This window comes from Poecilia formosa, unplaced genomic scaffold (genome assembly GCF_000485575.1).
Source record: "Poecilia formosa unplaced genomic scaffold, Poecilia_formosa-5.1.2 Scaffold214, whole genome shotgun sequence".
NCBI lineage: Eukaryota > Metazoa > Chordata > Actinopteri > Cyprinodontiformes > Poeciliidae > Poecilia > Poecilia formosa.
The window spans coordinates 298,128-311,641 of record NW_006800153.1 but is presented as its reverse complement, the minus strand read 5'-3'; the positions used below and the strand labels follow the sequence as shown (position 1 = coordinate 311,641).

The window sequence follows — 13,514 nt, the reverse complement described above, 5'->3', positions numbered from 1 at the left end:
AAAGCACTATATCTATGTGACTAGAAAACAGTATAAGAAGTTAGAGGTGAATTTGGAAGTCCTTTCTTCTCTGCCTGAAGGTGATGCAGCACGATGTCTGAACTCTGTCTCTGTCTTCTCCACAGTAAAGCAAAGCAGATCAACTTCACACCATGACTTCTTGACGAAGACCTGAGAGAGATTTTTCACCATCACTGTCAGCATGAACCAATACGTTTCTCTTTTCCATAATATTTAAAACAATAGTTTTCGCCTAACTGGCAACACTACAGGTTTGCTGCTTTAAATGTCCATCACTAATATGGATTCGTCAAGAGGATTGACTGGGATTACTGCTGATTGTTTCTTTTGTTTGCGTTTCTTTAAAGATTAAAATATTAAATTTAATCTCGGATACATTATGTACATGAGCATGTAAAGTTATTATTAATGTTTTGTAATAAAACTTTGAACACATCATATATATATTTTCTCTTTTTATGTTTTGATTCCAGTAAAAATAATACCTGACCAGATCTAAAAATATAAAGTCAACTTTCCAGATGGTTTTGTATTCTCCTGTAAACACTTCTAGAACTTGATCAAAATTTTCTGATAAATGTCATGAGAGATGCAAAAATGGCTGGAAAGAACATGTTGCTCCTTGACACATGTATGATTCTATCACAACCATAAATTATCAGTACAAAAGATATTTTAAATTAAATTTAATAAAATCAGTCACATCTATTAATTATTTAAAGGATTTAAAAAAAAAACTGACAAACTATTACAAGCAGCCGAGGTGAAGCAAATAATGTAAAGACCAACAGTCCTGGGCTGGAGGATGAAGGTGATGTTTAAAACAAATACTGAATAAGAAGATGCTGGAAGTTTGGTGCAGGTGCAATAAAACGCTAAAAGATGAGTGTGTGAAGAAAACAGTACAAATCTACAGCCAGTGGAGAGGTGAATGTCAGCGTTGGGTCTGGGTTAAGGCAGCGTGGAGGGGAACACTGTTCCCAGTCTAAATTATGATTGAGGTTCGGTTAATGGAGCCACTAAGCAAACAGTTACATGAACCTCATTTTCAATAATGTACTTCACGTGTCAGCTATAAATGAAACGTTGGAAATCCTTGTTTATCTAAGCTACCTGAGAGCTGGGACCGTCAATGAATGAAGTGTTGCTCCTTTTGCTGCCCCCTGCTGACAGCCACTGAACAAACACACACAAGCAGGTCTAGGCGCGTTTTGAAGAAGCCGTATGGAGGGTGAGACGGGGGAGCTGCAGCTCCAGCAGGAGCTCAGCTCAAACGGGAACTTCCACGTCTGCCTGCGGACTGCTGCTGGCTCAAGGTGAGTCCATGCTAGCTAATTAGCAACACATTTATTGTGTCATAGTAAATTTGTCTTGTTTATTTTATTAATCCAGACTACAAAACACACCACAGCATCAAATGTGAAGGTGAAACTAAGTTAAGGAGCGCAGTGATAAGTAAATAACAGTTCATGATAAATAATAGTTCATCGTTGATACGATGAAATTAAAAGCTTTGTTTCCAGGTTTATTCTGGTCCAGGTGACACAGCATCCGGTATCTGACCGGTCCGTTATTTTTGAGTACACGCGTTTCAAGAAGTGGATAAAAAAATTAGCTCCTTGACACATTTATTTATAAGGGCTTCTTCGTTCACATATTATTATTATTATTATTATTATTATTATTATTATTATTATCAGAGCAGAAAAAGAACAGTAAAATCGAATCTAGTAAAATAAAGTTTAAGGTGTACACAGTAAAATAAAGGTAGATGACATGTGGGAAATTTTACTCACTAATTCTGTGAGCTTTTGATTTTGTTGCCTTTTTTTTGTTATCACTTTTTACACAAAATCTACAGCAGGGGTGCCCAAGTCCAGTCCTCGAGAGCCACCATCCTGCAACTTTCAGATGCATCCCTGCTTCAACACACCTGAATCAAATGAATGGCTCGTTATCAGGCCTCTGTAGAGCTGATCCCGGTCTGTTGGAGTAAGGATACTTCTAAAACTTGCAGGATGGTAAATCTCGAGGACTGGACTTGGGCACCCCTGATCTACAGGATTCCACTAAAAACAAGAAAAATTGTATTTCTAACAGTCAAAAAGCAGCAGCACCACTTTAATAGCCTGTTTCCTTTAAAGTTTCAAAGGTAATCTTATGGTGGAAAACTGTGGATTCAGTTAATATCCAGGTTTTGTTGCAGAAGCTCTCGGCTCTGGAGAAGGCTTTAGTTATAAATGTGGAGCATCCAGAGTTCGGCTTCAAATGGTTAACTTTTATTTGATCAGAACAAAGCAGTCATTGCTTCACAATGGTAATCTACTCATCATTGCACATTTTGCTTTGATTCATTTCACTTTGTGCTTCTGTTTTTCTGTTAGCATCATAGAAATCAGCTTGGAGCTTTTCCAGCTGCTAAATGACTTCTAATACAGGAAGTTACAGGTCCCGGCTGGCGGCTTCCTCCTCAGTTTGAAATCTACTCGGTCAGAAGCAGATCAGGATCTAATTAGTGAACTTATCTTGCTAAGTGTTGATCTTCTGGTTCTGAGTTGGTTCCTGTGAAGGGCCACTATGTTAAACTGGTCTGGACTGGAAAGCACAGTGGAAGTTGTTCCAGTTTTTTCACATTCAACCTCCTCTTCAGGAGGAATTTATGGTCTGATTTTCAAATTTATAGTTTGTGTGAAAAAGACAAATATTAGATCAGTTCTTGTGTGTGCAGCTTTCCTATCTTTGTGTGTATTCTCCGAGGTGCACCTTTATTTTGGATCAACAAGTTTCAGAACAACATTTCAGAACCTTGTATTGAAACGTGTGAGCAGACTGAAGGCTTTCTTTTGAATTTGTCCATATGGAGGAATGAGTGCCGTGGGGGTGGGGCAGCTGGTGCTGTGCTTCTTAACCTCCTTAGCTAGGTGATTAGCGGCTTTACTTCTAAATCTGGAGGCAGAACCTGTTCCTGTCCATGCTGAGCTGTGCTTTGTATTATCACCGTCCACTTTTAATGAGCACAATTAATTAGTTTCCTTCTGTACCTTTGTTTTACTTCCCTCATTAAAGCAGTGGAGCACAGAGTAACTATTATATTTTGCAGTTGATACCACATGTTTACCTACACTGTATAAAGACCTTACCTTACTGGTGTTTCTCTCTCGTATTGTTTTAAATCAGTAAGGATTACACACATCACTTCCAGGATTTAAACTGTAATGTTCTGTGTGGTTCTGTGGAGTGGAGTTCAGTTTAAACAACCACAGACCTGCAAGTTTTCACCAGATGCTCCTTTAGCTTCCTATCTAAAGGAGCTTCTTTGTTAAAATCTGTTATTGATATTTTATGGGCACAAATTCCACTTATGCATATTTTGTTTCTGTAAATCAGACTATGGATTCAGACGGTTTTGTAACCTTGTAAAACGTTGTAAACCTTGTCGATAGATGCGTGTGAAACGATCCATGGTATGTAAATCTGGGATCGTAAATCAGAATGTTTTGTTGTGAATAAATGTTGCCTCCTTATAAATCAAAATGTCTGAGAATTTTTGAAAGATTTGTTCTCATAAAAATAATTACAGGAGTTATAATGTTGTCTGTTAATGTCTGTTTATAGATACAAGGCAGAATAGCTCAGCTAACGACTACACTATCTGATAAACAAGGACAAAATGTATAAGACTGGAATCTGTGCCCATAATTCTTAACCTGTGAAGCTTTTGGATGTTTTCCTTACACCTCAACAAGTTTCCTCCTGATTTTGCAGCTTACTTTAAGTTGAAAAACACATTCAGGGTAGCAGCTGTGAGCATAGATGGCTCTATTTCTTTCTCTTAGTCTCCTGTTTCAGGACCATTTCTCTGCTCTGTTTTCGGTTTGGTGACTTCCTGTCCAGTTGAGGTAGCTGGAGTTGAACTTTGATCATTGATCATAGTCTGCAGTTTAACCCATTCTCTTAAACTGTCAAAATAATTCCATCCTCTGTTCCCCTGTCACTGCTAGGAGTTCTTCCCTCACTTTGTTTTTTTTTCTTTCAGCAGCCCTACCCCACCACCTCCAGGACATATCCTCCAGCTTCTGACTACATCACCAGCAGCTTCATCTCCTACCTCGGATCAGCTGTTTTCTAGTTCTTTCATTTGTCACTTCAACATCAACTTACATACATGTTAGTTCACCTCTGTCCTCCAGGTGGCAGCATTGTGCCTAGTTTTCCAGGTTCCATAAACAACAACAGAAGAGATGAAGCCATGAAAGTGAGCTGACTGAGAGAACATCCTAAATCCTCAGACCATCATGTTGACGCAAGTAAGTTTGAACTCAAACTTCACCTGGTTTGAACAAAGATTTGGTAAATTTACTGTCATAAGCATTGTTTGTATTTTGTAACTTGTGAAAATGATTAGAAAGTGAATGAGACATTATAAAGTTTTACACAAGTTTTACTAGACACAAAAAGCCAAATGCTCTCTAAGGAGTATTTTCTGTAAAGCACTGTAGGTCTTAAAAAATATTAAATATGACATTTAAAAATCTGAAATGGTCATTATTTTGTTTGTTTGTTCTTGTATTGAACTGCTTCTCAGATGTAACAACATTTAGTCAGTGGATGACTTCTCCAGAAAGCTAACAGACAGGTACTGTCTCCTACTGAATCAATGAGGAAGCATTGTGTAGGATCTATGCTAAATTTGTATGTACAGCCAAACGCCGAAAACGGCAGAGAAAAAAAAAAAAGGAAACCATGGGGTCAAAGGCAAAGAGACACAATTTCACAGAGACAGAAATATTCTGGTGAGTGACACAAGAAGTAAAAACATCTCAGTTTTGGTAATCACAGGTGTGAGCGCTCAACTGTATAGTCCATTTGTACATCAGGTCTGAAAAATTAGAATTTCCTTCCTGGTGTTCCCCTTACCAAGGTCTCCCAGCCATGCCAAATTATGCACCAGTGTCACTGTATTTACTTGTTCAGTCTGACTGCCTCACACCTTCTCACATTTTATGTGTTAATATGTGGTTACCTTGTACCCAAATGTTGAGGTGTAGCTGGGCTTCATAAAGGGAAAATTGCTTTCCGGTGTGCATGTGCATGGTTTTATAAATCTGGATCATTTTTGGCATCTGCCATTTTTTACTTTTAGGCATAGGTGCACTTTTTGTATAGTTCCTACACAATGTCTTATGAATGAGACCCCATGTCTGTGAACGTTTGTCCTCTTGTGTATGTTCTTAGAATGATAGCATGTGATTGTTAACAGTGTCAGATGAGATCAAAGCAAATGTCCCAAAGCCTGTTGATGAATGGAACATGACTGTATTTGGAATTACCAATGTACCTTCACATATTAGTGTGACTTGAAATCTCTTTAAACAAGAGGTCTGATCCAGTAATTGATTGATTTAAAGTTCCACTATCCAGCATGGCCAAAAATGCTCGGCTGCCGTTGGCTAATGCAGCTTGGCATTGAGCCATAATTCTGTTGGTGGTTTCTTCCTGTTGAACAGGGTAAACAGGGTAATGGCTACATACATTCTCAGAATGAGACATTGCTGTCAAATTAAAGACTCAATGCATTTGAGTATTCAAGAGTGATTACATGAAGGTGCAATGAAGGAGCAACGAGAGGCGTGAGGAGTAAGTCTAACTCCTGGTCCGTCATGTCTTTGTTGTAACAATGCTTCTTGGTAATGAATCCTATCCTCTTAGCTTGTTCATGTCCCTTTAAATTGTGCTACATTTGAAAGGAAAATGGATTGTGGATAGGGTTTTCTCTATTCTCCATGTAGCTCATTTGTTTGTTGATTTGTATTTTTGTTGTTTATTGGATTGGATGATTGATATTCAGTGAAAATTGTGGTAACAATTTATTCACTTAACAAAGAGGAGTATCAGCAGTGGTTGGGAAACCACACACAACCACAACGACCTGCTACCTCCTCCTGGTCATTAACTTGGCATACCACACCTCAACAAGTGTTTGACTTACTCATATCAATGTGCTTGTGCTGTTCATTCTGGCATGTGCAAACTGACACCAGTGTTCAGAGTGATTAACATCAGGACTGCAGGCAGGCGATTCCATCTCTTCCACTCTACATATCTGGAGATCGTTTCTGTTCTTCATGCCTGACATCAAGCCCTGACATCCTGAAGGACAGAGTCTGATGAAAAGGTAGAGAGGATTGCTTTTGGTTGCAGAGCCTCATCTCAGGATCTCTCTGCATTGAAATAGCCTACTTCTTTTTATGGGGGATGGCAGAGCACTGAGAGCACTGACGCTATTGCGCCCTCTACATGGAGGAGATGGAGGGGATAGATTGTTTTCACAGATTATCTGTCTCATAACAAACTGTCACAACATCGTGACAGCTTTAACAAATGTGGAGAAAACATATTTTTTTATTAAATTCATATACGGCAGCTTGAATGAAATGCAACTACATAGCATTTTTTGAGAAGTCTGGATTGCTTTGTATATTTTGCACGTTTTTTGACTGTTGCTTGTGGGGAGAGACATTTCAGTAATAGAAAAATGTAAGCAACCTACTTGCATACCGTATGTGAACTGTTACATGTAAAATTCATGAGCAGTGAATATTGACCTAATATCAGTATTGGACCAAAGAAAGCAAGGCAGTTGCAAGCCTTTAAAACTGAGATGCTTTTTGTGGGTCAAATAGACTCAAGAAATTGTAACAGCAGCTGCGCAGAGGGGCCCAATCTAATTTTTTGTCACAGGGGCCAAGATTTCTGGCGGCGCCTCTGGGTTGAACAGATGATGACCCTGGTGTAGTTTGTCTTTGCTGATGTTTTAGGTCAGCCATAGCTGACACTACGTCACACAGACACCACCTGATGTGCAGCAATCAGAGCATGCAGCCTGGCCATAGGTTGGGATGCTTTTAATTGAGGTGCAATAAAAGTTTACTAAATCATGCTCTTATGTACCACAAGAAATATAAATTGAACGTTGAGCTCTCCATCACAGTTCTGGATTATATCCGACCAGTTTGCTGTTTCATGCATAACCAAGCAGCAACCTGTATACATGTTGCTGAGTGTGTCTGGATAGATTCATCTATCTGATGTGGTTGGAAAGTTCACTTAAAAATTCTATGACATTTTAATGTTTTCACTCTTTTTTATAATATATAGTTAATTATTTCATAAATTTCTATGTAAATAACTGTAATATAAAGCTCAGAACACTTTGACAGCTATGGCGTTTTAAAGACTTGAGTAGTTTTATTATCACACGAACCCACTTATGTTTTGGCCCCACTCTGATGAACTACCAGTGGAAAACTGGCCCACTGGGCCAGAGGCCTGATTTAAACCTGAGGACCACAAACACAGCCTGGGAGTCATATAGACTTTCTACAAAAAGTCAATGATAAGCTAATCTATATGGAGCTAAAACTGTCTCATAATTCACAAATGCACAGACTAAGATTCACAAATGCAAAAGATTCACAAATGCACAGGATGAGATCCACAAATGCCACATATGCATACAAGATCCACAAATGCTCCATAAATCTATAATGGACATGACGATATCAACACTTAAATAAGACACTTGATGTAGGTTTCTTCTTTGGAGCTGAAGAAATTGAAATAACTTAAAGACATTACATATTTTCAGCCTGCAGGGCACTGGCAAACAAAGAAAACGCATTGTAGTAAAGCTGAGCTCTGGAGCTCTACATTTTGTATTAACAGTTCTCAGTATTAATTAAGATAAAGTTTTTTTTATCATTAAAGCAAAGCATCTGTTGTATTTTCTAACCAAAATGACTGCAATGTGGGTACTGGCAGCTATGAAGCTAACTCAGTATGTCACAATATTCATCACAAAATATTGGAAAATAATGAAGTTTCAAAGGGGGAATAAATAGGGAGATGGGGTTCAAATGACTAAAATAAATAAATAAAGATGAACAAGGAATAAAATATGCCTTATACATGTTATACACACTATCAGTGGAAAAATTTAAGGCTGGTTAAGAAAATTATAATTATGAGAATAAATGGGAGAAACATTGTACAGTAACGTTGAAAGAATAAGATAAAGTGGTAATATGAAAATGAAGTCACACAAAAAATTATTGTAAAAAAATAAAATGAGGAATGTTGAGCTGTTTTCAACTTTGGTATCATCTTACAAAGAAGAAAATAATTAATCTTTTATCAGAGTTAAAGTATTATCAGTAGCAGGACTGTGATACCTGAGTGAAGTTGGCCCCCCCACCTTCTTCAAATCAGACAAAATTGGTGTCAAATGTTTGTGCTACGTTTGTGCTGGTTTGTGCAGCAAAATTTTTTGTTTGTGCCGCTATCATTTTAAAGATATAAAGAAATGTTTCCAGAGGTCATCCAAGGTCAACCAACCCCCCACCTTCTTCAAATCAGACAAATGGGTGTCAATCAACTCGGCTATGTTTGTGTTGATTTGTGCAGCAAAAATTGTTTGTGCTGCTTTGGCTTTGAAGATATTAATGAAAGTGTAAAGGTCAAAAGGTCAACCAGCCCCCCCACTTTTATGAAATCCAACTTTCTTTATATCTTTAAAATGACAGCGGCACAAACGAAAATTTTTGGAGCACAAACCAGCACAAACGTAGCACAAACGTTTGACACCAATTTTGTCTGATTTGAAGAAGGTGGGGGGGCCAACTGTGATCCAGCTGGGGGGACTTTGGCTTATTCTGCTTCAAATCCAGGGCGGGCACGGCTGACCCTTGGCGGGCCCATGCCGCTGGGCCTGCCGGTGTTCTGCTGTGAGAGGCCGGTTAAACAGCTTTCAAATTCCAGGAACCACGAGTGCTCCCCGAACAGGTCCCGTCAAATATTTCAGAACTCTATCTAAGCGTTTTTCCTCATTAAAGCCATTTTTTTCTTGTAGTTTTACAAAAGTCTTATAGTGGTATTTCGTCTTTATTTATTCCCAAAATATTACGACTTAAAAAAATAAGTCTTAGTCTGACCGAGGGGAGTTCTCTTCTGCAGTAAGATAATAACTGCAGAAAACCTCTGTGTAAAATCTACACTTGCTCTTCAACATGTAGCCAACATTTACTCCTAACGTCTGAATAAATCGTAGCCACAGGATTCAGTGCAAAATCTCCGTATTTGGTTAACAACCAAATACGTAAAGAGCGTTTTATTTTGACAACACCGGAAGTCGTCTGCAGTCTCCCGCATCTATTTCTCTGGCTGTCAGTCTTGGCCGTCGGCATATTAGGTTGCAGAGCTCCGTTTGCTCTCAAAGAAAGTTCCAGTGGTTTTGAGTGAGGACCGCGGGGGAATCAGCGCTCCGGCTCCGTGTGGCTGAGCGGGGTTTGCTCTGATTCCATGGCCTGTACTGGCGGTGGACCAGCTGCTGCTCAACACTCCGAGATGCTCCGAGCTCTCCGCAGCTGCACAGTGACACCGGCCCGGGGACTCAGCGATGTTTTTCAGACGGAGAGCCAGGTAACGGTGGACCGGTCCGACCGCACACTGGCAGAAATGCGGGGGGCGGGGGAGGGGGGGAGGAGGGAATGTGAGGCTGAAAGCCGAGCGGAACGACGGCTTCTGGATGCAGTGATTGAGCCTGAGAGGAGTGGAGGGGCCGGCTGTGGTCGTGTAGAGGAGGGGGGATGGAGGAAAGAAGGAGGAGATGTGGGTGGAGGGCTGGAAGGGCCCCTCACACACAAAGGATTTTCTTCTGATATTCCTTCCATCTCATGGATCAGCTTCGTGCAGATGCAGCCTGCCGGTGTGTGTGTGTGTGTGTGTGTGTGTGTGTGTGTGTGTGTGGTATTTAGTGCTGTGGTTAGCGTTTGACTGATGGTGTCTGCTTGTATCATCATGGCTTCTGTTTGTTGTGCCACCCTGTGAATGTGATGTTAGCACATCATGCTAGCTGTGTGTCCTGTGCGTGCGTGTGTGTGGGTGTGTGTGTATGTGTGTATGTGTCCCAGTGGAAGTGGGGGAAGCAAAACTTCAAGGCCAGACAGTCAGAGGTCCTGAGTCCTTTCAGTCTGGTTCAGTTTTCTTCTCTCATCTTCACATTCCATGTGTATCTCAGCTCCTTTATTGAACAGAACTCTGTATGGCTGAAATTAATCAAAATGTTACTTCTGAAGCCTGAAAACTGTGGAGTAAATGATTGATTTGAAAAGTTGACAAGCGGAATAGAAATTTCTCCTTGATTTAGTTGAAAATACTAAGGCTTTCTGAAGCTGATATATTTTTTGGTGTTTTGTCTTCACGACTCTTCCAAGGCCATCAGCAGCGCTTGTTGGCTATTGCCTGATGATACACAAATTCTTCCATTAGGGATATTACGGCTCATGCGGCTCCCCTGTACTAAACCAGGTGTTGAACCGTCAACCTGTGGTTTTGTGCTTACGGGCCTTTCAAACGTGCCGCCAATATCCTGCCATAACCAAACCATCACAGAGAACACCACACCTTTCTGTCAAATTTCATAAAACTTACAAAATGTTTTCACACAAACCAACTGGTATGTGGTCAGTATCAATTCATGCACAATTAATATTCAGTGAATGACTAATAAGTTTAGAACAAGTGACCACAAAAAAAAAAAAGCCAGTAATGTCAGTAGTGGTCTTGCAGTTGGCGGGTTGTGAGTTTGATTCCAGCTTGTGTGGGGCTCTTCCCTCCAGCCTGGCTGCCTGTGTGTGGGTTGGTGAATGACTGATTGTTCAGTGTGACCCCGCTGTGAAAGTGTCTCTAGTGGTCAGTATCACTAGACTAGTGTACCTACAGTGAATCAGTCCACCTACAGTGAATCATCCAAAGTCAGTGACTCAATCCAATCAGCTGGATTTCCTTAGATAGAAAACACGTCGTTTTAAGGGCTAAACTAATTTAATCATCTGAATCGGTTCATACAATTGGATTAAATTAATTGCACATTTCTGAGAATAATTCGGTATATCAAAAACTGAACTGAAATGTGCAAAAGAAGATTTTGAAGTTCTGTTCAGTGAGTGCGTCAGTATGAGTTTAAGCATCCAATGGCTTTCAAAACCTCTCAACAGCATTGAATGTAATGAACATCTGTCACACGTTTCAGACGTAAACAGTATATGTTGCACATGTTAATGAATTCTTGGTTGACTCGTTAACGACCAGTCCGTTTCTCTGTCCTTTTATGAGAGGTTTTTGTGGTTAGGGCAAAACAGTGGTTGAGTATCAAACACTGGGCTGTACTTAAAGCGCAGAACGATTTTTATTGGAAGCTTTGAACAGAATCTGTGATCCAGAGGAGACACTGGGATACTTCAGTTTTACTATAATAAGTTGGATTAATTTATACAACATGGAGAATAATGAATCTGTAAATAATGCACAACTGCAGATGTCTAAAAATATCCTTATTTATGTTTGGTTGGTGCTCATTTTAAGGCATTTAGTTTCGATGGCGTGTTTGAAAACAATATCAGATGAAACATTGCATTGCTGCTGCATGTCTGTAGGGAACAGAGAACCAAAAATGTTCGACATGGCAAAACCACGGAGGCTGACAGATCACGACAAGCTGTGGCTTGGTAAGAAAACCAGACCTGCAGATTGTTGACAGTGCAAACACTCTGACTGAGGTCACCTGTTCAACTCACACTCTCAGGAAGTCTTTGTCACTTACTGTAATAAAATGTTTGATTTTCAGTGTGTGTGTCGGTTCCAGAGCTTGTTAGAGCCACACATTCCTGCTGAGTGCATTCTCTCTGCAGCTAGTATTTACATAGGGGTTTGCAACCTGCCAATATGGCCTCTTGCTTTCACTTTTTTCAAAAGAAGTGAATAAGGAGATGCGGAAAATAACGATGCCAGAGTTTTGCAATTTCTAATAGGTAGAGATCGCATCGTTTGAATTGTATTTTCAGATATTTTTGGACAGTTACTTAGAAAGGCATGTTCTTGAACATAAAGTTAAAAGCTGAAATAACATCAAATAATACAAAGTTGGAGAGTAGTAGGAGACTTTAGCAGAGTTGGACAAAGTGGTCATTATGTCCTCCGGTAGATTAAGCAACATAATTACTGAGGTGGCCCATTCTATAAGCTTTATCGTTGTTATTGGTTATTGTACAGCAATGATTTCAGCTGATAGTCCAGAAGCTGTGAGAATGTGGAGAGATAACGGTGAACAGGAGAGCAGCAGGGAGTGTCACTATCAGGCGTGTAACAGGAGAATCGAACAGAGGCTGAATGAAAACAAAGACTTTTATGTCCTGGGAGGAGAGGAGAGATTATCAGGACTGGAACTGGGAGTGTGCTTCACTGACTGTAAGGAAAGGAGGAAACTGAGGCGCTGAGGGAAACTAATGGAAGAGAAAGACTGAACAAAATCCCAAAGGAAACACAGAGAACAGGGGAGACGAAACCATTCCGAAATATGAAGACTCTAAATGAAAAACTAAATGCACAATCAGACAAATAAGAAAGCGTAGGAGCTGGAAAACACTAAAAACTCTAATCTGAAGGAACAATGGTAAATAAATAGATATGACATAACATCTGTCATGAACATGAAGGAGTCTTCATGAATGTTTGACTGTTGTTATGAAGCGTCATTCAGTAAATAATGACACGTTTAATGCAAAGTCGACACTTTTAATTAACTTTTAATGCAACTTTTAAAGCAGCTTTGCATTAAAAGTGTCATTCTTTACTGAATGACGCTTCATGACAACAGTCATAAACCTTCATGAAGACTCATGACAGATGTTGTGTCATATTTATGACAATCAGCCTTATGATCACTGTAAGTGTTACCATTTTTTTCTACTTACAGCTATCAAAAAGGATGAGCTTTCCAACAAAAATCAGTAAACAGTTCAGGTTCACAGGCAAACGAGACTCGCATCCATCCAACACACAACATGTCCGTCTGCGTAGCTGTAGGCCGGTGAGGCGTTTCTTTGGTCATTATTTTGCTGGTTGACGTTGGGTCTTGGTTATGTGGATGATGCAAAATATTTTGGCTGTTCCCGTTAAATCACAGACTTTCTTAGACCTTATCTAAATTCCTCAGACGTTCAAATTACGCAAATCCCAGCTGTGCTAAGAACGTGGAGAAGGTGAGGAAGATGTTGGACTGCTGGAAGCCTCGGTCAGTGAGTCACGGTTAATGATCCTGCTTTTAAAGCTGACCGACTCAATGTCAGTCTTCATGTTATAACCGATTTGTGTATCTCTCCAAAAACAAAAGCCTCTACTGTAAAGAGGCCGCAGTGATGTAATGTGCAGGGGGAGAGGGGGAATGTCTCCTGATGGTGTGGGACTGTTTTCCTCCCAGTCATGATGCTTTTAGTCAGGCTTCCTCCATGACTCACTCCATTCTGTTCCTCCCTCACTTCGCCTCGTTGTCCTCCCTCCAACTCACCCTCCTTCTTTTATCTCCTCTCTTTCTGTCTGTATCACATATTTACCATCCATCCATCCATCCATCCATCCATCCATCCATCCATCCATCC

The 13,514-nt window shown here is 40.1% G+C and overlaps 2 protein-coding genes across 4 annotated transcripts in view; both read left to right on the top strand.

Moving 5' to 3' along the window:
• tm4sf21b (transmembrane 4 L six family member 21b) overlaps window positions 1–456 on the top strand; it is a 6,003-nt gene extending 5,547 nt beyond the window's left edge. The window contains exon 5 of the mRNA XM_007567828.2: window positions 126–456. Within this exon, the coding sequence (XP_007567890.1) occupies window positions 126–128 (3 nt within the window). The 3' untranslated portion in view covers window positions 129–456. The remainder of the gene's footprint in view (window positions 1–125) is intronic.
• Window positions 457–1,232: 776 nt separating this feature from the next.
• gal3st4 (galactose-3-O-sulfotransferase 4) overlaps window positions 1,233–13,514 on the top strand; it is a 20,093-nt gene continuing 7,811 nt past the window's right edge. Inside the window, exons 1-3 of one of the 3 annotated variants that reach the window (XM_007567826.2) lie at window positions 1,233–1,337; window positions 4,058–4,328; window positions 4,607–4,657. Coding sequence is in view for 1 of the 3 variants with exons in the window: in XM_007567825.2 (XP_007567887.1) it covers window positions 9,476–9,498 (23 nt within the window). In the remaining 2 variants the exon portion in view is untranslated. Of the gene's footprint in view, window positions 1,338–4,057; window positions 4,329–4,606; window positions 4,658–9,198; window positions 9,499–13,514 lie in introns of those variants that run through there. The other 2 variants (XM_007567827.2, XM_007567825.2) reach the window with 2 other exon arrangements.